At 43.2% G+C, this 21,728-nt stretch overlaps 1 protein-coding gene across 2 annotated transcripts in view; it reads left to right on the forward strand.

Annotated features, from left to right (window-relative positions):
* The first annotated feature begins 2,238 nt into the window (after positions 1–2,238).
* Positions 2,239–21,728, forward strand: part of PGS1 (phosphatidylglycerophosphate synthase 1) — a 44,999-nt gene continuing 25,509 nt past the window's right edge. For both annotated transcript variants that reach the window (XM_042452586.1, XM_042452584.1), the window contains exons 1-2: positions 2,239–2,399; positions 20,566–20,755. In XM_042452586.1, the coding sequence (XP_042308520.1) occupies positions 2,257–2,399; positions 20,566–20,755 (333 nt within the window). In that variant the 5' untranslated portion in view covers positions 2,239–2,256. The remainder of the gene's footprint in view (positions 2,400–20,565; positions 20,756–21,728) is intronic.

A 21,728-nucleotide genomic window follows, 5' to 3' on the forward strand; every position in this document is an offset into this window, starting at 1 on the left:
CTAAGATATACATCATATTTATATAGCTGGGGGAGTGGGACAGAATGAAATAGGATCCATGAAGCACACTAAATGTATTAATCTGGGAGTCTTCACTACTGTACATACTGTATAACAAAAGGAATCTTCTCAGAGAGTTTTGAACCCAAGGAAATGGACTTTTGGTAAGCAGATTTATTGCTTTCACACATCAATATTAACTGACCCCTGTAAAAAATCCAGAAGACTTGGATAACCTCAGCTTTGAAAACCAGTTAAAGAGGCTGTCACATTTCTTTTTTGATTCCATTCCCTTCCTCCTTTTTATGCTACAAAAGATTAACAGAGCTTGTTATTGTTAGCTGCCTTCAACGACTTGGTCTGATGGTGACCTGTGAATGAAGCACCTCCAACTCCCTGTTCTCAATCTCTCTGCTCAGGTCCTGCAGGGTCAGGCTTGCCTCTCCGATGGAGTCTAGCTGCCTGGTGTGAGCTCTTCCTTTCAGTTCTGCTACTTTCTTTCCCCAGCATTATTGTCTTTTCTTGTGAGTCATGCCTTCTCATGATGTGGCCGAAGTACAAGTCAGCTTAGCTTCCAGGGAGACTTCAGGCTTGATTTGCTCGAGGACCCATTTGTGTTTTTTGGCCATCCACGACATCCTCAGCACTCTTCTCCAGCACAGCACATCTCAAATGAGTTGGGGTTTTTTCTATCCACTTTCAGGGTGACTAGATGTCCTAATGGCAAAGGAGGACAAGGCACCACAAAATATAGGGCATTCAAGAAAAATGTAGGGCATTACCAAAGAAAAGCTAAAAATACTAATATAAATGAAAATTAGTGCTTCTAAATAATGTTCAAAACAAAAGACATTTTGGAATTCTTCCTGGACAGAAGGCTGAAAAGTAGGACTTGTTGTGGAAAAGGAGGACCTCACTCTGTCCGCTTTCTTCACTGTCCAGCTCTCACATCCGGACATAGTGATGGGGAATACAATGGCTTGGATGATTCTGACTTTAGTATTCAGTTACGTATCTTTGCACTTAGTCTAGGTCTCCCATAACTGCCCTTCCCATTTCTGATGAGTTTTCTTGAAAACTGCCCCTTTAGAATAGTTACCTGATTACTATTATTGTGTGGTTGTTGTTGCTGTTGTTGTTTTCCTTCAAGTTGCTTCTGACTTCCGGCAATGCTAAGGTTTCATGGGGTTTTCTTGGCCAGATTTGTCCAGAGGAGCTTTGCCCTCCTCTGGTAATGATTGAGTTGCAAGGCTGTTGCATTTTTAAGTACTCCAAGAGAAGCTTGAGCTGTCAAACAGCATTGTGTACATTACGTTTGAGTAGTGCACGTGTCAAGAGTTCTGCCATTCAGGCAGAAAAATTAACATTGGGGAATACCAGAAAGGCTCTGCCCTTCTTCCTCAACGGTGCCCCACTATTTCGCAGGCCTTTTTCTTGGTTTGTTTTAAACTCTCTCACAGCCCTGAGCCACATCCTACTCCTGATTTTGCATTTGTTTATCTGGCAACTGAGAGCATAGTGGGTTTTCCCCCTTTCTGAGGGGCTTTGTTGTTGTCCTTGTGTGCCTCTATCATAGGATCTTCTTGACAATGTTCTTCAGAGGGGGCTTGACGTTGCCATCTTTTGAGGCTGAGAGAGTGTGACTTGCTCAAATTAACCCGTGGGTTTTCATGGCTGAGCTGGAAACTCACACTATTCCTCTGTGGCTTTGTGAGTACAGAGCAGAACTGGTGGCCCCACAAAACACAGAGGGTGCCAAGAGACCCAGTATTTAATAGCAGTAACGACCTAGATTACCGCTCTACACTCTTAGGGTGCTGCTATTCCACTTTAACTGCTCTGTCTGCCCCTGTTGCATTCTGGGATTTGGAGTTTAGGGAGGGGCGTTTAGAATCCTCAGCCAGAGCTCTTAGGCCTCACTGAACTACAAAACCCAGAATGCAACAGGAGGCAGCCAGAGCAGTCAAAGTGGAAGAGCAGCACTATAGGAGTGCAGTGCGTGGTAATGTGGAACGTTTATTTATATTAACAAGATAACAACAAGACGCGTGTGTGTGTATGTATAAAATCAAGGACACATCAATAGAAAGGGGCTTCTGCCGCCATCTTGTGTCGGGGCACAAACACACCCCCAGCCTCTCTCTCCAAAGCGCCGCTAAATGAGCGGGCAGTGAGGCCCCGCCCCCCGCGCTCTAAAGCGGAAGTGACGCACCCTCCGCGGCTCCGTCAACCGGAAGCGGAAGTACCTAGGTTTCCATGGCGGCGGCAGTGGCGGAGGCTCCGGCGCTGTGGCGGCGCCTGTTGCTGGAGTACTGGCCCCGGGGCAGACCGGTTTGGGCCGCCCTCCTGGGCCGCCTCTCGGACCGCCTGACCCGAGGCCGAGAACGCCGCGCTCGCAGGTGGGCCGGGAGGGAGGGAGGGAGGGAGGGAGCTTCACGGCTGCTGAGGGCCTCCGGCTGATTCGGGGGTGCATCCCCAGAATCCCATAACACAGAGCCATGGCCATCAAAGTGGTATCAAACTGGGTTATCCCTGCAGTGTGGATGCAGCCGGGGAAAAGGTGGGTGCATGGGCAATTGCGGTGTAATTAGGGAGGGAAGATAAAGCTACTAATGCCATGCTTTCTGGTTGCTAATCGCAGTCAGGTCGACTTATTCAACCAAGCACCTCAAAATGTAGGACACTCAAGGGAAAATGGAGGACGCGACCCTCCACAAAGCTTAGCAAACCCTCACTAGCAATGCAAATTCCTGCTGCTTCTTGGGCTGTACTTGCGCTGCAGAAGTAACCTGCTTTGGCACCACTTTTTCTCAGTGCTGTGGAATTCTGCCTTTCGTAGTTTTGTGAGCCTTCTTTTGTCACAGAGCTCTGGTGCCCCAAGAAACAACAGTTCCCATAATATCCATAGCATTGAGTCATGGAGGTCAAAGCGGTGTCACACCGGATTATTTCTGCGGTGTAGAGCAGCCTTCGTTGGGCTCAGAACAGAGGACGCTTTGAAATTCTTCCTGGACATACTATTAAAATGTAGGGCATGTCTGGGACAAGGAGGACATGTGGTCCCCTGACCTGGACTGATGGTGATCCTGCAGATGAGAGGCCTCCAGGCTTCCCTGTCGTTGCCAGCTCTGCTCAGGTCCTGCAGACTCAGGGCTGACCCTCCTTGAATGAGTCTGTCCACCTGTAAAGCAGTCTCCTTCTTTTCCTGCTGCCTTTCACTTTTGTGTCTGCATGCATCTTCAAATTGCCTGTTGACCTAGGACTCCCATTGGGGTTTCCTTAGGCAAGGAAGACTCAGATGGTTTTGTCAGCTGCTCCTGAAATGCAGCCTACAACACGTGGCATTCATTAACGGTTTCCCATCTAAGTACTAACCAGGGCTCACCCTGTTTGCAGTATGTGATGCCTTTAGGGTATTTAAGCCCTATCTATCGGATGATTGCCAGCTGGGAATTCAAAGCAGCTAAGCAGGTACGATTCCTGAACACACCGCCAGCGCTGAGAAGACTAGGAACATGTTACATGCATGTGGTTATATATCTTCTCAGTGTGTGTGTACATGTGTGTTCAAGTCACTTATGGTGACCCCATGAATTTATAGGAGGTGTTTTGTCATTTCCTTCCTCTGAAATATAGCCTACAGCACCTGGTATTTCTTGACAGTCTCCCATCCAAGTACTAACTAGGGCTCATCCTGCTTAGTTTCCAAGATCAGACATGATCTGGTGCCTTTAGGGTATTTAGGCTTCCAAATCCATGGTGAGTTCAGAGATGGAATAAGATTCACATTTCAGGCCATTGCACTAAAATGGCTCTCGAGCTGGAAACTGTAGAAGAGGGCAGCCAAAAATGTTGGAGGGGGCTGGAGGATCTCACTTGTGAGGAAGAGTTACAAAGTTTGGGACCACTAGAAGAAGAAAAAGGCTACTAGTCAGGATGGCTGTATATTGCTGTAAGTGACAGCTGCTCTGTATTGATATTAGTTTTTGAGGATGGTGAATAGAGCATGCACTTTCAGTCCTTTCCTCTATCTGGGCTTCACACAGGCATCTGGTTGGCCACTTTGCAAACAAAATCTTGGACTACATGATCCTGTAAGGCTGTTACAAAGGTTCTTCCTGATGACAGCATTGCTTGCTGTTTTCCCTTTTGTACAGGTTTCCCCATCCCCAAAGATTGAAATGCCTCTTCTAACACTTGTGTTCCAGCTGTAAAAGTTTTAAACAAAATAAATGCAAATGTCTTTGTTCTCACTCTTTTGTCCTCACCTCTGGAATGCAGCTCCCATGAAAGCTTCTCTGAAATTGAATTTGATCTTTGAGCAGAATCATATTCCCAAAAACTTGATCTAAATTTGGTAAAGGTATGAAGTGAGCTGTGAGAGCTAATGTTGGGTAGTAGTTTGCATGTTGGACTAGAACACTGGGAGACTAGGGTTTGAATCCCCATTTGGCCATGGAAACCTACTGGATGACTTTAGGCAAGTCAAACTGTCAGCCTCATAGGAAGGCAAACCTCCTCTGAATAAATTATGGCAAGAAAACCCTATAATTGGTTTGCCTTAGGGTCGGCATAAATTAGAGATTATTTGAAGACACAAATCTTTTGCATATATTGTGGCAATGTTTTGATAGAATGTGTTTTGAATTTTCCAGAAGATCAAAGACAGGTTGGTCTTGTGCAAACTCCAGTCGAGAAGGATTCTGATATTTATGATCCTGCCTTTTCCTCAAGATTGGGTCTCAACCTGGCTTACAAATTGAAACAATTACAATATAATTTAAAAATACAAAAAGTCAACATTAAAATAGAATTAAACTAAATTGTTAGTTAACTGAGAGCGAAACACATCACCTGAAAAGAGCAGATTGGGGCTGCCGTGACAACCACACGCACACGGCCCCAATCCGGCCCATCATTGTGGTTTCTAATTGATTGCTGAAAAGGAGCAGTTTGCTCTTCTAAGTAGCCTTGTTTACTTGTGCTTTTTTTCATTACTGCAGTCAGTGTGGTGTAGTGGTTTGAGCATTGGGCTATGACTTCAGAAACCAGGGTTTAAATTCCTGCTTGAGTGTGGAAACCCACTGCGTGACCTTAAGCAAATCACACTCTTTCAGCCTCAGAGGATGGCAATGGCAAACCACCTTTGAAGAAACTCCCCAAGAAAACCTATGATAGGTTTGCCTTAAGGTTGTCATAAGTCAAAAATGGCTTGGAGGCATACAACAACAAGTCTAGCTTACTCTTGACATCCTAAGATTGCAATGAATAATGTGAGACAGAAAATATTCTATAGGAAATTTTCCAGAATGGAAAAAATTCTGTATTTGGGGATTGGTGTGTGTGTGTGTATGAATCTTGAATAGTTGCAGTTAGGACAAAATTCCACATACTCTTTGCTGTGTGGTGATTCTAGTGTGCCTGCCATTAGCACTCATGTTGTATGTGTTAACATTGAGAGGTGGGTGGTCTAATTCTTTTTTTTATTTATTTATTATATATTTTTAAAAAATATAACAGCTTTTTCTTTTTCTTTTACATTGATTGTACATTTTCCATTTCCCCCCCACAATATGTACAGATAAACATACAATCATGTTCTTATTCTCGCTTATCGTTTATACATTCTTCTTTTTTCTTAAATAAAACTTCCATCCTCTGGAAACTTACTTTCATATTGACATGTGAATCTGTTAATCTTAAAATTATAAATCAATATTCAACCAGTTCCTTCACCTTTTCTAGTTTATATTAATATCTGCTAATTTCTTCCAAATTAAACATGAATTTTTCCATATTTGCCTATTGTTTGGTTCTTTAACTCAAAACTCTTTTGTAATTCTGGCCATACATCATTTTTTCAACCTGGAGTATTCCTTTCTTATGTTTCTGTTATGGTTCGTCGTTACCTAGCTCTATTTTTGCGGTTTTATCCTGTGTTTTCTGTATTCGATCAATATTATCTTTGACTATTTACAAGAATATTCTTCTTCCTTTACATGCTAATATTTTTCATATTAAGGCCTATTTACCTTGTTAGAGATTTCTTGTTTACATACCCAGAAATATACTGCTATACATTAGTATTACAAGCTTTTCATAATATACATTTCCATTTAATTTTTAGAAAATTATAAAAAAATTTCCAACATGATTGTACTTCTTCTTCTGTTTTGTCTTTCATCCATGCTGTTAATCTGTCCATTTCAGCTGTCTCGTAGAGCTTGATAATCCATTTTTCTAAAGATGGTATTTTCGTGCTCTTCCAGAATTTCGCATATGTTATTCTTGCACAAGCTAATGCATAAAATATGAGTCTACCATTTAATTTCATCAATTCATTATCTACCATTCCCAACAAAAACACTTCTAGAGTAAATGGGATTTCAGGTTTTAAATCTATTCTCAGACATTTATATATACCAATCCAATATTGTCTAGCTAACTTACACGTCCACCACAAATGAAAATAAGATCCAGTTCCTTTTCTACATTTCCAACAAATGGAATTTACATTCTTGTACATATAAGATAGTTTTCTGGGGGTGAGGTGCCATCTATATACCATTTTATAGATATTCTCTTTTATTTGTTGTGAAGTTGTGTATTTCAAATCTTTCAACCAAACTTTAACCCAGTTTTCGTATTTTAGGTTATGGCCTACATTCTGAGCCCATTTTACCATAGTGTGTCTGACTACTTCCTCTTCTGTATCCCATTCTTGCAACATTTTATAATAACTGGAGATCAGTTTTGTTTTTCCTTTTAGCATGATTTCTTCCCATTGCGTCTTTTGAGTTTCTATCCCCTTTAACTTTTTATCAATTTTCCATCTTTCATATAATTGTCTATGTAAATACCAATGGCATATTATACCTGTTTCTCTTAGTTCTGCCTGAGATTTTATTACTGCTTCTCCTTCTGGATTAATTGTTAATAAGTCTGAATAATATAGCCAATTGGGTTTCCCTATCCCTTCTTTACCAAAAAAAGCTTCGTGAGGGGAACAACATTGTGGAATGTTTTTACAGAGTCTTATTTTTAACTTTTCCCATACTGACAATAAAGCTCTTTTCACAATATGATTTCTGAATTCCTTGTGTATATCATAAAAGATATAACCATGCCAGCCATATCTCATGTCCCCTCCTTCTAATGCTAAGGTTTTTTCTTCATTCAACAGTATCCAAATAGATAACCAGTTTAAAACAGATGCAAAATAATACAGTTTCAAGTTCGGTAAGCTCAGGCCTCCTCTACTTTTACTGTCACACATGATCTTCTGATTAATTCTGGCTCTTTTCCCTCCCCAGATGAACTTTGAGATATCTGCCTGCCAATTTTTTAGTGGTTTAAATGAATGCAATATCGGAATAGTCTGAAATAGAAACATAATTTTGGGTAGTACATTCATTTGTATTACCGCTATCTTTCCAAGGAAGGATAACTGGAGATTTTCCCATTTCTTTAGGTCTGCTTTAATTTCCTTCCATGTTTTGTCGTAATTGTTATGGTAGAGATCGGTATTTTTGTTTGTCAGTTTGATTCCCAAGTATTTTACTTTTTCTAAACCAAAACCACTTTCCCTCAGTAGTTTCTGTTCCTCTTTACTATCTATATTTTTTGTCATCATTACAGTTTTACTTTTGTTAACCTTTAAACCAGATATCTCCTCAAAATCTTTCAATACATTCACCAAGGGTTTAATTCCTTTCTCGGGGTCTTCTAATATAAACACAATATCATCAGCAAATGATCTTAATTTAAATTCAAACTTTTTAATTTTTACACCTTGAATTTCTTTCTTGCCTCTTACTGTATTACATAGGGCTTCTAAAACAAAAATGAAGAGAAGAGGGGACAGGGGACATCCCTGTCTCGTAGAGAGGTGGGTGTTCTAATTCTGATGTTGTGAAAAGTTCATACACTTACCTGGTTGATTTTACATGATTCCATATATGTCATTTCTGTGCTTACTTTTTCTAGACAGGATCTTAAATCATGCAGTTGTTTCATTGAAAGCTATTCTACTAGAAGCTATTCTGCTAGAATCCTTGAGATTTGGTTAGCAAATTGGCTAGCTGGTAGTACATCAGGAGAATTCAAATCTAGAATATGGCAAGCAAATGCAGAATGCTTAGCAGCAGTTACTAATCAAATGGAAATGAGGTTTTAAGTAGGTCACTGTAGAAATCTATCCTGGGTCTGGTACTGTTCAGCATTTTAATCAGTGACTCATAGAAGAAGGTACAGAAATAATTGTTGTTAGATGTATGCCTGACAGGTACATGAGTGGAATAATAATCCCCTCATGAGATAGGAATAAAAATGTCTGTGATCAAATGGAAAACTGATTTGAGACTAGTAAAATTTTCAGGGGACATGGCAGCATGTTTTTGGACATTCCTTGACCTCTAGGACAGTGGTTCCCAACCTGTGGGTCAGGACTCCTTTGGGGGTCGAATGACCCTTTCATGGGGGTCGCCTAGGACCACTGGAAAACACCTTTTTAATTACAGTTATGAAGTAGCAATGAAAATAATTTCATGGGTATGGGTCACCACAACATGAGGAACTGTATTAAAGGGTCGCGGCATTAGGAAGGTTGGGAACCACTGCTCTAGGAGGTCAAGGCAAACATTTTTCTTTGAAAAATTATGCAAAATTTCATTTTGACCCAGGGGCTGGTTTGTGTGTGTGTGTGTGTGCGCGCGCATGCATATGTGTATCTCTATGTATGTGTCTTCTGTCAATTTATGGTGACCCCATGAATTTCATAGGATTTTCTTAGGCAAGGAATATTCAGAGCTGGTTTTGCCAGTTCCTTCCTCTTAAATATAGCCTATAGTACAGGGGTTCCCAACCTGGGGGTTGCTCGACCCTTTCTCGGGGGTTGCCAAGTTGGGAATCCCCCTGCCTCCCCCTCCCCTTCTCCCCGCGGGTGCTGGCCCTGGCACCACATGGGGAAAAGGGGGACGGGGATGTGTTTGCCTCCTCTTCCCCTTCTCCCCTCAGGTGCTGGCGCTGATGCAGGCACCCACAGGGGGAAGGGGAGGAGGAGGGAGCCCTGACCCCGTCTCCTTCTCTCTGCGGATGCCAGGAACCCACGGGGAGTCAGGCCTCCCTCCTCCTCCCCTTCTCTCCGCGGCTGCCAGACAACCGTGGGAGCAGGGGATGGGGACAGGGCTCCTTCCTCCTCCTCTTCTCTCCACGGCTGCCAGACAACCGTGGGGAGAAGGGGATGGGGATGGGGCTCCTTCCTACTCCTCTTCTCTCAACGGCTGCCAGACAACCGTGGGGAGAAAGGGACAGGAACGGGGCTCCTTCCTTCTCCTCTTCTCTCCGCAGCTGCCAGACAACCGCCAGGAGATGGGGACGGGGCTCCTTTCTCCTCTTCTTCTCTCTGCGTCTGCCAGACCAATGTGGGGAGAAGGGGACGGGGCTCCTTCCTCCTCCTCTTCTCTCCGTGGCTGCCAGACAACCGCGGGGAGAAGGGGATGGGGCTCCTTCCTCCTCTCTGCGGCTGCCAGACAACTGCGGGGAGAAGGGGACGGGGCTCCTTCCTCCTCCTCTTCTCTCTGCGGCTGCCAGACAACCGCGGGGAGAAGGGGACGGATACGGGACTGCAAGCCCAGCAGCCTTTATGGCCAGAAGTCCCGGCCCTTCTCCCCCAGTGGCCTCCCTAATTGGTTGGGAGGCTGGGAAGAGGGGGGACTTCTGGCCGCAAAGCCCGCTGGGACTTGTAGGCAGCCAAAAGTCCCACCACTTCCTGGCCTCCCAACCAGTCATGGAGGCCGTGGATGGGACTTTCATCCACAATGGGGGTCACGGCCCAACACAGGTTGGGAACTGCTGCTATAGTACAGTCAGCCCTTCTTATACATGGATTTTTTATACACGGATTCAAGCATACACGGTTTGAAAATGTTCCAAAAAAGTATAAATTTACCTTGATTTTTCATTTTTTATAAGGGACACCATATTGCTATGTCATTATATTTAATGGGACTTGAGCATACACGGATTTTGTTATACACGGGGGATCTTGGAACCAAACCCCAACGTATAACAAGGGTCCACTGTACTTGATATTCTTTGGCACTAACCAGGGATGATTTAGCTTCTAATATCAGACACCGCTGCAAACATTATGGCCCTCCACACTTCAAGAGATCATTTTGGGGCATTTCTGAGAGAGAAAAAATGCTCTAGTGCCCTGGTGATGATTCATAACCAAAGTGTCTGTCTTCTATTTTACTTATGTTAAGAAAGCAAAACTGTAATCAAAGAGGATACACCTGGCTTCCCTGAATCTCTTATGTTGATTTAAAGCTAGGGAGTCAACTGACACCCATGGCAAACATAGTTCCCGCATTCTGCTTCCCCCATCAGATCTCTTCCTGCTGGTAAACTATGCTGCTCAGGTGCCAGGGCCAGAAGAAACTACTTTCTGCAAATGTGGATGATTTCACATCTAAAGTGTTTGTTTTACACTGTGTTTTACTGTACTTGGCAAGAGTTCCTACACAAAGCAAGCCTATAGATCTTTGTTGTAAAGTAGCATTTTCTTTTTCCCTGTCTATTTCTTATTTATTTAAAAAATATCCTGGCCTTCAGCCTCCAGAGGATCACAGACTGTTAACAAAGTTAATGTTAAAATAAGAAAATCCACATTGTTGTAATGCCTTTATTAGGGCAAAGTATAAAATTTACAAACATGTTGCAAACAATATTAAAATAACAGTCTTCAGTATATGCCACCCATTAAAGCAATTCTCTTAATTTGGTGTGTGGATGTGTTTCTCAAAATATGAGAATTGCAGTTAATTGTATTCTTCCTTAAGGGTCAGGAACAGAGGACTGCATCAGGGGCTGTATTTTCTTCAGCCACCCATCACATGTAGGTATTGAATACAGTGGTACCTCGGGATACGAAATACCCAGGTTACGAAATTTTCGGGATACGAAAAAATCCCATAGGGAATTATTGTTTCGGGTTATGAATGTTTTTTCGGGTTACGAAAAAACTTTTGGTGCTTTTTTCGGCTTTTTCGCACGGAATCGCGGCTTTTCCCCATTAGCGCCTATGGCAATTCGGCTTACGAAGGCTTTTCGGGTTACGAAAGCGGCCGCGTTACGAATTAATTTCGTAACCCGAGGCACCACTGTACACCAGTATTTCATCAGACCTGCATTTCTAGTACAGTGCGCCCATGCCATACACAGGTACACTATACGTGGCTTTCAATGTACGCTGAAGCTGCGGGACAAAAGAATGAATGGCGCGTGTGCCCTCCCACAACCACAAGCCCTATTATATTGAATGGGGCTTGAGCATATGCGGTTTTTGGCTTATGCCAGTGTATGTCCGTCCGGAACAGATCCCCCCGTAAGATAAGGCTCTATTGTAATAATATAATTTTGAACAAGTGTAATACTTGTGTATGCATGATAGGACAAGAAGAGCTGTGTGGGATCAGAATAAAGACTCATCTGGTCCAACATTCTGGTCCATTGACAGCCTTCACCTTCCTGAATTTATTCATTCTCTTTTTAGAGGCATCCGCGTTGGGAGCCAGCACTACATCTTATGACAGAGAGTTCCATAATTTAACTCTGTGCTGTATTAAGAAGTACTTATGTGGGCTCAGGCCCTGCCTGCTGGGTTCTCGGTGAAGGACCAGCCCAGGTTAGGTGGGCGGGGAGGGGGTGTGGCCTTGATACATAGGAACACCTTGTCCCTCACCAGGAACCACATCCGACAGACATCCTATATCGAGTGTATTTACCTGACCCTAAAGGCTAGGGACAGTCTGGGGATTCTGTTAGTGTATCGGCCACCCCGTGCGCTAGCGGACTCCCTTAACGAGCTGACACAGCTGGTCGCTGAGCTGATGATGGAGACACCCAGGCTACTTGTCCTGGGTGACTTCAACATCTCCCTCACGGCCCGCTATGTTCCACCCGGTGCGGCTCGGGAATTCATGGATACCATGGCGGCCATGGGCCTGTCCCAGCTGATACAGGGTCCTACGCACTGTGCGGGTAATACTCTTGATTTGGTCTTCTGTTCGGATGCGGAAAATCCGTGGGCGGAAATAACTAATGTTTCCCCCCTGTCATGGACGGATCATTTCCTGGTGGAGGCAAAAATCAAGGTCTCTACCCAGATCCCCCCCGGGGGTGGCGGACCTGTTAGGATGGTCCACCCTCGAAGGCTGATGGAACCCAAAAGGTTCCAGGAAGCTTTAGAGGGGTACATGGTTGGAAGTGCCGGCGACTCTGTTGATGCCCTGACTTGTATTTGGAATACCGGTCTCTCTAGGGCTATACACAGTATCGCTCCCAAGCACCCTCTCAAGCCCGCTTCCAAACGTAAGCCCTGGTATACGGAAGATCTCCAGGCGAGGAAGCGGGAACTGCGACGGCTAGAGTGCCGTTGGCGGAAACACCTTCGCTTAGACGACAAGGCTCTCCTAGACCAACTGTTAGAGGACTACGGAGAGGCGATACGAGCAGCTAAGAACTCGTTCTATGGTGCTCGTGTCGCGTCCGCGGAGTCGCGTTCAGCAGAGTTGTTCAGGGTGGTGAGGGAGCTAACTCAGCTCCCTCCTGCCCCGAACCAGATCCTTGAACCTTCTAAGGCCTGCTGCAACCAATTTAATAACTTCTTCGTGGATAAAACCTCTCGGATAAGCGAAGGTCTTAACGCCAACATTCAAGCAGAACCTAGAGTAGAGGCGTCCAGAGCCTCTGTGGACTCCATTAAACTGGATCGGTTTGAGTTGGTAAGTACCGATGATGTGGACAAGATCCTCGGAAGTGTTCGGAAGACAACTTGCTCTCTCGATCCCTGTCCCTCATGGCTAGCGGCCCAGGGGGGACCGGCGGTAACTTTATTGCTACGCCGGATTATTAACACATCTTTGAGGGAAGGGCAATTTCCATCTGAACTAAAATTGGCCATAGTAAAACCTTTATTAAAAAAGCCCTCCCTCGACCCCCTGGTACATAACAATTATCGGCCAGTTTCGCTGCTGCCATTTTTGGGGAAGGTGATCGAGAGGGCGGTTGCAATCCAGCTTCAGGCGGTCTTGGATGAAACGGATTATCTGGACCCATTTCAAACTGGCTTCCGGGCGGGTTACGGGGTTGAGACGGCCATGGTCGCCCTGGTCGATGATCTCCGTCTGGGCATCGACAGGGGAAGCGTGTCCCTGTTGGTGCTCTTGGACATCTCAGCAGCTTTCGATACCATAGACCATGGTATCCTTCTGGGACGCCTGGCAGAGGTGGGAATCGGGGGCACTGCGCTCCAGTGGTTCCGGTCCTACCTCTCTGGGAGGTCCCAGATGGTGCAGCTGGGAGACGTGTGCTCCGATGAGAGGGCCCTTATAACTGGGGTCCCTCAAGGAGCCATTCTGTCTCCCTTGCTATTTAACATTTACATGAAACCGCTGGGAGAGATCATCCGGAGACATGGGGCGCGGGGTTATCAATATGCTGATGACACCCAAATAATTTTCTCTATGTCTCCGACTGATGCAGTGACCGGGGATGGTGTCTCTCCTCTCGTGGCCTGTCTGGAGTCAGTAATGGGCTGGATGAGGGAAAACCGACTCAAGCTGAATCCAGAGAAAACGGAGGTACTTGTGATAGGTTCCCCTGGTCCAGGAATGGTGGTAGTTCCACCTGTCCTGAACGGGGTCACGCTCCCTGTGAAGGACTCTGTGCGCAGTCTGGGGGTGCTTCTTGACTCGTCGCTTCACCTGACTGCTCAAGTGAATGCGACGGTCAAGAACACCTGTTATCAGCTTCGACTTATTCGCCAGCTGCGCCCATACCTGGCCCAGAGGGACCTTGAAACGGTAGTACATGCTCTGGTAACCTCGAGATTGGATTTCTGCAACGCACTCTACATGGGGCAACCCTTATACCAAACCCGGAAGCTACAAATGGTACAGAATATGGCAGCCAGGCTGGTCACTGGAACTTCCAGGGCCAGCCATATTACACCGGTGCTTAAAGATCTGCATTGGCTGCCTATTCGCTTCCGGGCACAATATAAGGTGTTGGTGATGACCTATAAAGCCCTAAATGGCTTGGGCCCAGGATACCTGAAGGACCGCCTCTCCCCGTACATTCCGTCCCGCACCCTCAGAATATCTGGGCAGCAACTACTTAAGGTGCCAGGGGCTAGGTTGACCTCCACCGCGAGGAAGACATTTTCCATTGCCGCCCCAGCCCTTTGGAACACGCTGCCCACAGAGCTCCGCTCGGCCACCTCCCTGGCCCAATTTAGAAAGGATCTTAAAACCTTTCTATTTCAGCTTGCATTCCCCGATTAAAGTCCAGTGGGCCTCCCTTCCTCTTCTGTGGCAAAGAGGACTGGCTAACGGGGGTTTTATTCTGTTTGTATGTAATTGTTTGTAACCCTGATGTATATGTTGTTTGATATTTTGCTGTCAACCGCCCTGATCTATGGAAGGGCGGTATAAAAATAAAAAATTTATTATTATTATTATTATTATTATTATTATTATTATTATTATTATTACTTCCTTTCATCTGTCCTGAATCTGCCACCATTTGGGTTCAGTGGATGATCCAGGCTTCTAACATTATTCAAGAAGGGAAAACACACACACACGCACACACACTTTGCCTGTCTAGTTTCTCTGCAACATGCATAATTTTACACATGTCTAGCAGGGAAGCCCTTTTATACATGTCTGTCGTGTCTTCCCTTTCTTCTAAGCTCATTATAATCTGTCCTTATTGCACAGTTGTTGTAGTCCCTGATTTAGGGTGGGAACAGACTGGCAAGGAGTGGTTTGAAGCTACCCAGCTGAAGGTGCATTGGGATCATGGCAAACACATTTTGAGTTGTTCAGAAGCCCACAAGTAATACAGTACAGTACTGTACATGCAAAGTATTTTGTACCACATGCAGGGCCAGGTGGACTAGTTCCTGTTGCTATTTTTTTTAAGCACGTGAGGATAGCTTTTGTACTACAGTTTGTCAGTCTTGCATTATCTGGGGAAATTACTTGCTGCTGGTGTTACAGGAAGTATATTGCATTCAAATGAATTCTTTATTTTCTTAGCAGATGTTCTGACTTTTTCTTCATGCCACCTCATCTGTGTACAGTAAAACATACTGTATTAAAAACAAACCTTTCCTTTTAAAAGATGCATTCTAAAGAAATAGTAAACAATGGTTTCTCTGGTTAGAAATTTCCTCTCAGCCACAGTTCCTATCCTTGGTTCCCAGGGCATACTTTTCTTGCCAATTTCCATAAAGAATCGATTTCTAGAAAAGTGGCTGAATAGATTCTATGTGGTCTGTGGAGCAAGGAGAAAATCTGTCCAACACAACTGCAAAATCTGATACTGTATTTTTACGTCAGAGTCAAGTGGCTTTCATGGGAATTTTGTTTTCAAAATGCTTTGTCCTCATGATTATGAGGGGGGAAATGTTAAATAGTTGGATACTCTTTGTGTGTCAAGTTTACTTAACACCATACAGCTGCAAATCTCCTGGGTTTTTTTTAAAACATCCAGTCAAGTATATATTACTCTTATTTTTGCTTTTCACTTCTGTACTTAGCACTGTTACATTAAGTCTCAATTTGTAACAAAATATTCAAAAGCAGTCTATATGAATCTGCTTTATCAAATCCAAACCTATATGTGTATTCGATTACAGTGGGCCTTTGGTATCTATCGGAGTTTGGTTCCAGGACCCTTGGTGGATACCAATATGTGTGGCTGCTCAAGTCCCTTAACATATATTGACATAATAAAATGCTGTACCTTGTATAAAATGGCAAAATCAAGGTTTGCTTTTTGGATTATTTTTTGGGGGGGGCAGGGATATTTTCAAGTCATTGGTAGTCGAACCCATGGATGCAGAATCCATGGATGCAGAATCTGTGGCTACAGAGGACCAACTGTACAGCATTATCTGTTATATGGATATATAATCTGTTTTAAGAATGGATTCCAGGATATGTGAGCACAGAATTCTAGGTTATATGCATATCTTTGTGTCCATGTTCTGGGTTAAACTGAATTAGCTGGAGGTATAGCTAACTGTTTAGCTTCTGAAGTATGTGCTAATTCTTAAGGATGATGTATGATTCAAGTTTATTAATACAGAGTATGGAAATGTCCTATATGAAAATATTGTGTTTAGAAAGTGGGTTTTGCCATTGTGTTTGTACTGGGGTTTTGTGTCACTTTTGTTGATGTCTTTCAAGATTTTGTTGTTTTCAATAGTAATTTTTAAATATGGAAATTAATATGTTTCTTTAGAAGCAAGCTTCAATGATGTGATTAGGCCCAAGGTAGAGCCAGAAAAGGGAACCTTGAAACAATGTATAACATCCGGTAAGCATGACTCAGTAAAAGTATTGGAAAACAACAGTTTGAAGGCACATGTTTGAGACTAGCCTTCAAATTGTTTAATGCTTAAGAAAGTTACTCTGACATCTTTGTTGTGGGTTGTATCAGCATGTTAACAGTAAAGCTTGTTTCCCAGATTCAGTCACAACCTATACAGAAATACAGTAATACGCACTCAAGCATTCCAGTGAATTAAGAGCTATTGACAAAAGTCACTATTTTGTGGCTTATGTGTGGGTGATGAACATTATGAGATATATCCTGTAATCTCTTTTTGCCTCTGGTGAAGTAGCTGAGGTTGAACAAGAACTGTGGTACTTGAACTTTATCGCAATTTTAGTCAGCTCCTTATTTCCTAAAAATAGCAGTTTCAAATCCCCCAGATTTATAAAAATAGATACTTCAAATTCAGAAAAGAGATCAAGACCTCTGTTCAGTTCATTTTCTTTTCTAGGGAATTTTGACTCTGTGTTTGTGGTATTTGCAGTTTTTTAAGATCATGCAATTTGTTTAATGATATGGGATACGTTAAATGTTTTGTAGGTAGGTGGTGTCTTTTCAGAAATCTACTTGGCAGATATTTTTGGTTTATCTGTGTTTCTGGAATGAGTTTCTTTGTTCGTTAATACTGATTTTATTAATTGCAAGAATGTCATTAATAATAAGACAGTGGGCCTGTATGTATGCATCTGTCCAGACAGCTCAAGACATTTTCCCCGGACCGAGATTGGCCAGTTCAGAGGTCCTGGCTTGATCCCAAAAAGACCATTTGTTTGCCATAGTTTCCAGGAAACTCTGTGGTGACAATCAGAAGGCCAGATGTCCCTATGTGCCCCATATGTCACTATCATGTTTGTTCTGAAGGCTTTCAACGTCAGAAGGGGGTGCTGGCCATGGGCCACAGCAGGGGCCTTTGGGACAGATGCGACAATAGCAGCGGGTATAGGGTGCATGGTGGCAGCAAGTCCATGGTATAGCAGTGGGTGGGCATGTAAACACCTGCCCATCGTTGTGCTGGCCTTGGGACTGACCTACATAGGTCAGAATCAGATTTGGTTTGTGGGATCCTGTCCACCTGCTCAGGCCCAATATATATTTAAAATTTCATAAGTAGATAATCTGAGTGTACTCTTCAGGCCTGCCATTTCCAATTTCTTATCTAGATTGGCTATTCTAAGTGCCACATGGCAGCGCTGAATGATACTTGAATGTTGGGAAAGTTTAACATTGATGGTGAAATAGCACCTTACACTGTGGAAAAAGAAATTGACCTGTGTGTCTAAATCTTTTATCTGTGTAAAGGTACTAGCTTTGAACTCATAGATCATTGTTGAAAGGAATGTGGCTCTCTAGATGCTGGATAGCAGTCTCCATCATCCATAGCCCGCCTATTCAAATGTCAAGAGATGCAATGAGTTACAACTCAACAACTTCTAGAGAGTGTTCCTTCCCACCTGCTGAGATGTGTTCCTTTCTTCACAGGGATAGTTCTATCTTTGCCCACCATCAAAAAACAAATCTTAAGGCATCCTTTGTTTTGTAGGCCCTAATTTATTAATTATTTATTGGACATGCTGATGTCCCACTTTCTTCCAGTGAACTCAAGGCAATGTATTTGGCTCTCCCCCTCCTCACATTATCTTCTCAACAATCCTGTCAGACTGCAAGAGAGTGACTGGCCCAGGAAATAGCATGGGTCATTCAGTAGGGAACTGAACCCAGATCCCTGAAGCCCACCATTATAACCCTTATGCCACATTGGCTCTAATTATTATTTATTATTTATTTAGTGTGCAGTAGATTAGGAGTTCTTAGCTTAACCCCCCCCCCCAGTAGTTCAGTATGTTCTATACTGGATGTTCATGAATTAATAAAAATGTGTCTGAGTGGGTTTATGATTTCTCTTCAGATGAAAAGAATCACCGAAATACATTGATCGTGGTAATTAAGTGAATGAGCACAAATTTGTAATCTTAGTTCTGAATTTATGTAAATAAATGTAGACATGATATAATAAATTAAATATAGAAGGAAAATTTTCCACAAAGTACCCAAGGTATATTATGATATTAAAATAAGTCATATGTTGTTATGTGCTCCAAGCTGCTTCTGACTTATTGTGACCCTAAGGTGAACCAATGGTGAGGTTTCTTATCAAGATTTGTTCAGAGAGGATTTGCCTTTGCCCCCCCGCTGAGGCTGAGAGTGTGTGATGTGGTTACCCAGTGGGTTTCCAAGAGTGAGCAGGGATTCAACCCCTGGTCTCTAGAGTCCTATGACTTTATCACACAGGGGAAAACCAGAGGTTTAAACAGGCATTTTCCAGGGAGTATGATTGTCCCCGTGAATGATTTGTTCCTGGAGCATTCCTGGTTCTTCTCGGGATAAGTGCTCTCTAATTGTGACATTGTGTGAAAATCTTCACTGCGATTGTGCAACTGTCCCAGGAAAATGCCTGTTTAAACCCCTGATTTTCCCCATCTGATGAAGTCCCTAGTCCAACGCTCAACCTATTATACTATGGTGGCTCTCAGTATGTAGATATCCTTAATGAATTGTTTGGGACATTTGAAAAGACACTAATACTGTACAAATTTAATGTTTGTAATATTTAAACTGCTGGTCCAATTTCAGTGGTCACTTGGAACTTTGCATTTTATTTGCCTGTTCAAATATGCCCAAAGGGAAGTATTTCTTAAAGTTCTGCTTCTAGTTTAAGGAAAATGGAATTGTTTCCTCCAAATTACTGTAACTCAGGATTGCCAAAGAAGTACCCAGTCAGGATTGCCAAAGAAGTACCCAACACAAACTGTTGAAAAACAAAACTGCTGAGAATTCTTACATACACTGAGTCAGATCTCCAGTGTGATGAATAGGTGGTGACAAACTGATGGGCTTTCTGGGAAATTCAGTGGCAAACTGTCTGGGGTTCTTTTTTTATGTGTGTAAGGAGGCATGTGAACCTTATGAAGATTCAGTGTTTTATCATGAAGCAAGTAAGTGAAATCATCTTCCTGGAATCTGGTCATTTTTGCTTTGGACTCAGAGTTCCTCATAACTAAGAGTTCCTCATAAAATTCTAATAGTTCACGCCTGGGAGTGCTTTGTAGTGAGGTGTGGAGTATTGTTATGGCAAATCACAACCATGGTGCAAGTATCTACTGAGAATATGTGGTGTTTGTGTGAGGAAATGTCTTGCCAAAGTACAATCATACAGATATAACGTTGCTTGAAATTATTTCCTTTAGGCTCACCTGCCTTTTTTAATTGTAGTCTCTTTCCCAAAAAATCTCAGTCAGGAAATGCCACCTACTTGGTGCTGGCAAATAGCATTTTGCCCTCTCCCAGGTTTGCTGATAATGGTGTTGTGGTGGATGATAGCTTTTTAGCAGTGGACGTGTGTCAACCAAAGATTATGATTTAGTCTTCTTACTTTGTGGAATACGTGCCAGAGGAAAGGATTAACCTCTCTTAGACAAAATGTAATGGTATTTCTTCAGCAAAGACAACTGCTGTTGTTCTATGCCTTCAAGTTGTTTCCAACTTATGCCCACCCTAAGGCTAAAGTATCAAGGGGTTTTCTTGGAAAAAATTATTCTGAGGGAGTTTGCGTTTACCTTCCTCTGAGGTGGAGAGTGCATGACTTGCCCAAGGTCACCCAGCGGTTTTCTGTGTCTGAGTGGGGATTTGAACCCTCGTTTCTCAGAGTGCTAGTCCAGCACTCAAACCACTGCACCACTCTGGCTCTCAAAGATAATTATGATGCAATAGAAGTAATCTTCTGAATGAAAAGCACACCTAAATAATGTTCTTTCAGCAAGTGAAACATGAAGAGATTGCAAACAATGGACCTTGGATATAATTCCTCAAACTGCTATCTTCTTACAGTGTAATTTGCTGCTGTTCCTAAATGTTGGTCATCTTTGTTGATTTTCATAGAATCTCTACTGTATAGCCCTGCTAAGAAGTTACTGACATACGCCTTTCCCTTTGGTAAGGCGTTTCCTTTCTTGGCATAAATGACCTAGCTGTGACTAATGGAGCTGAAAGGCAGATGTGTAATGCTTTGACTGTATCCCCTTTGCTCACACCTGGAGGCACTTGAGAGGTAATAGTACATTTATATATGCAACTTGACCCACATCTTTCTCTTATTAGGTCATCATGGCTGCTTTTGGCTCCACTGCTTGTTCCTGCTGCTCCTCAGCTAACAGTTCCACCTTGTTCCCTCTGCTCTGAGGGATCACATAGGTTTCAGTGGATCAGAAACTTGGTCCCAGAGTTTGGAATTGCCAGCTCTCATGTCAAAGTGCTTTCATCTCCAATGGAATTCTATGAACTTATGAAGGTGATTTTCATACCTCCAATATTTGTGCCATGGGAATGTGGGCAGCAAAGTATAGATTTAATAATACAGCATTTTCTTCATGTGCATATATCACCACTTCTATCTCACCACATCAGAAATGGCAACTCAGGATTTCAGATTGTACAGGATTAAAATCTTTTCTTACTGTCCCTTAATAAATAGACCAGTGTGGTTTTCATCTTATCACCACACATTCCTAGAACCCAAGGTTAGGATCTGAATGTGATAAGGGGAAAATCTTCTTTCCAAAAATTATATAAAATTCATCTAGACCTGGGGAAAAGGGAGAAGAAAGGGAGTAGTTATGTCTCAGTATCAGAGCACCTGTATGCTTTATCAAGTTGCCGGTTTCAGTTTCTGGCCTCCCTGTTAAAAGTTCAGGTAGTGGGATGGGGGAGACCCTTGCCTAAAGTCAAGAGGAGTGCAACTCCTAGCACGGCTAGTAACACAGTTGTGGGTGAGGAATTCTCAGAGTTATAATTCAAAATCTGGCCAGCCACACAATTCCCACACAATGGCTTAAATTTTTGAAGAGCCTCTGTCAGTCATAAGAGATAATTTTAGTTTTATGATTTGCCTCAGAATAAGACAGATGCCCATGTTAAGTCTTTCAGCTTAAGGAGAAACACTCCTTTATCCATGCCTGTCAAAAGCATTTGTTATTTCATTTTAGAAAGAACCAAAAATGTGTACAGCGCGCTGCACTGTACGCAGGCTCACCATTCGCAGACTTGAGGTCACATAGACAGTGAGCCCCAATATGGTGAATGGGGGGCGTGCCCGTGGCATGTGCTGTGCAGAATTTGCCTTATGGGGGGTTCAGACTGGATCCCCTGCATAAGGTGAGGGCGCACTGTATTTAACTTCTTAAAAAATACAAGTCCCCCCCCCCCACACACACACCTATTAGCCAATAAGGCTGAGATTCTGACATATGAAGAAAAGTGTTTGT

This window comes from Sceloporus undulatus, chromosome 2 (assembly GCF_019175285.1).
Source record: "Sceloporus undulatus isolate JIND9_A2432 ecotype Alabama chromosome 2, SceUnd_v1.1, whole genome shotgun sequence".
Classification (NCBI taxonomy): Eukaryota; Metazoa; Chordata; class Lepidosauria; order Squamata; family Phrynosomatidae; genus Sceloporus; species Sceloporus undulatus.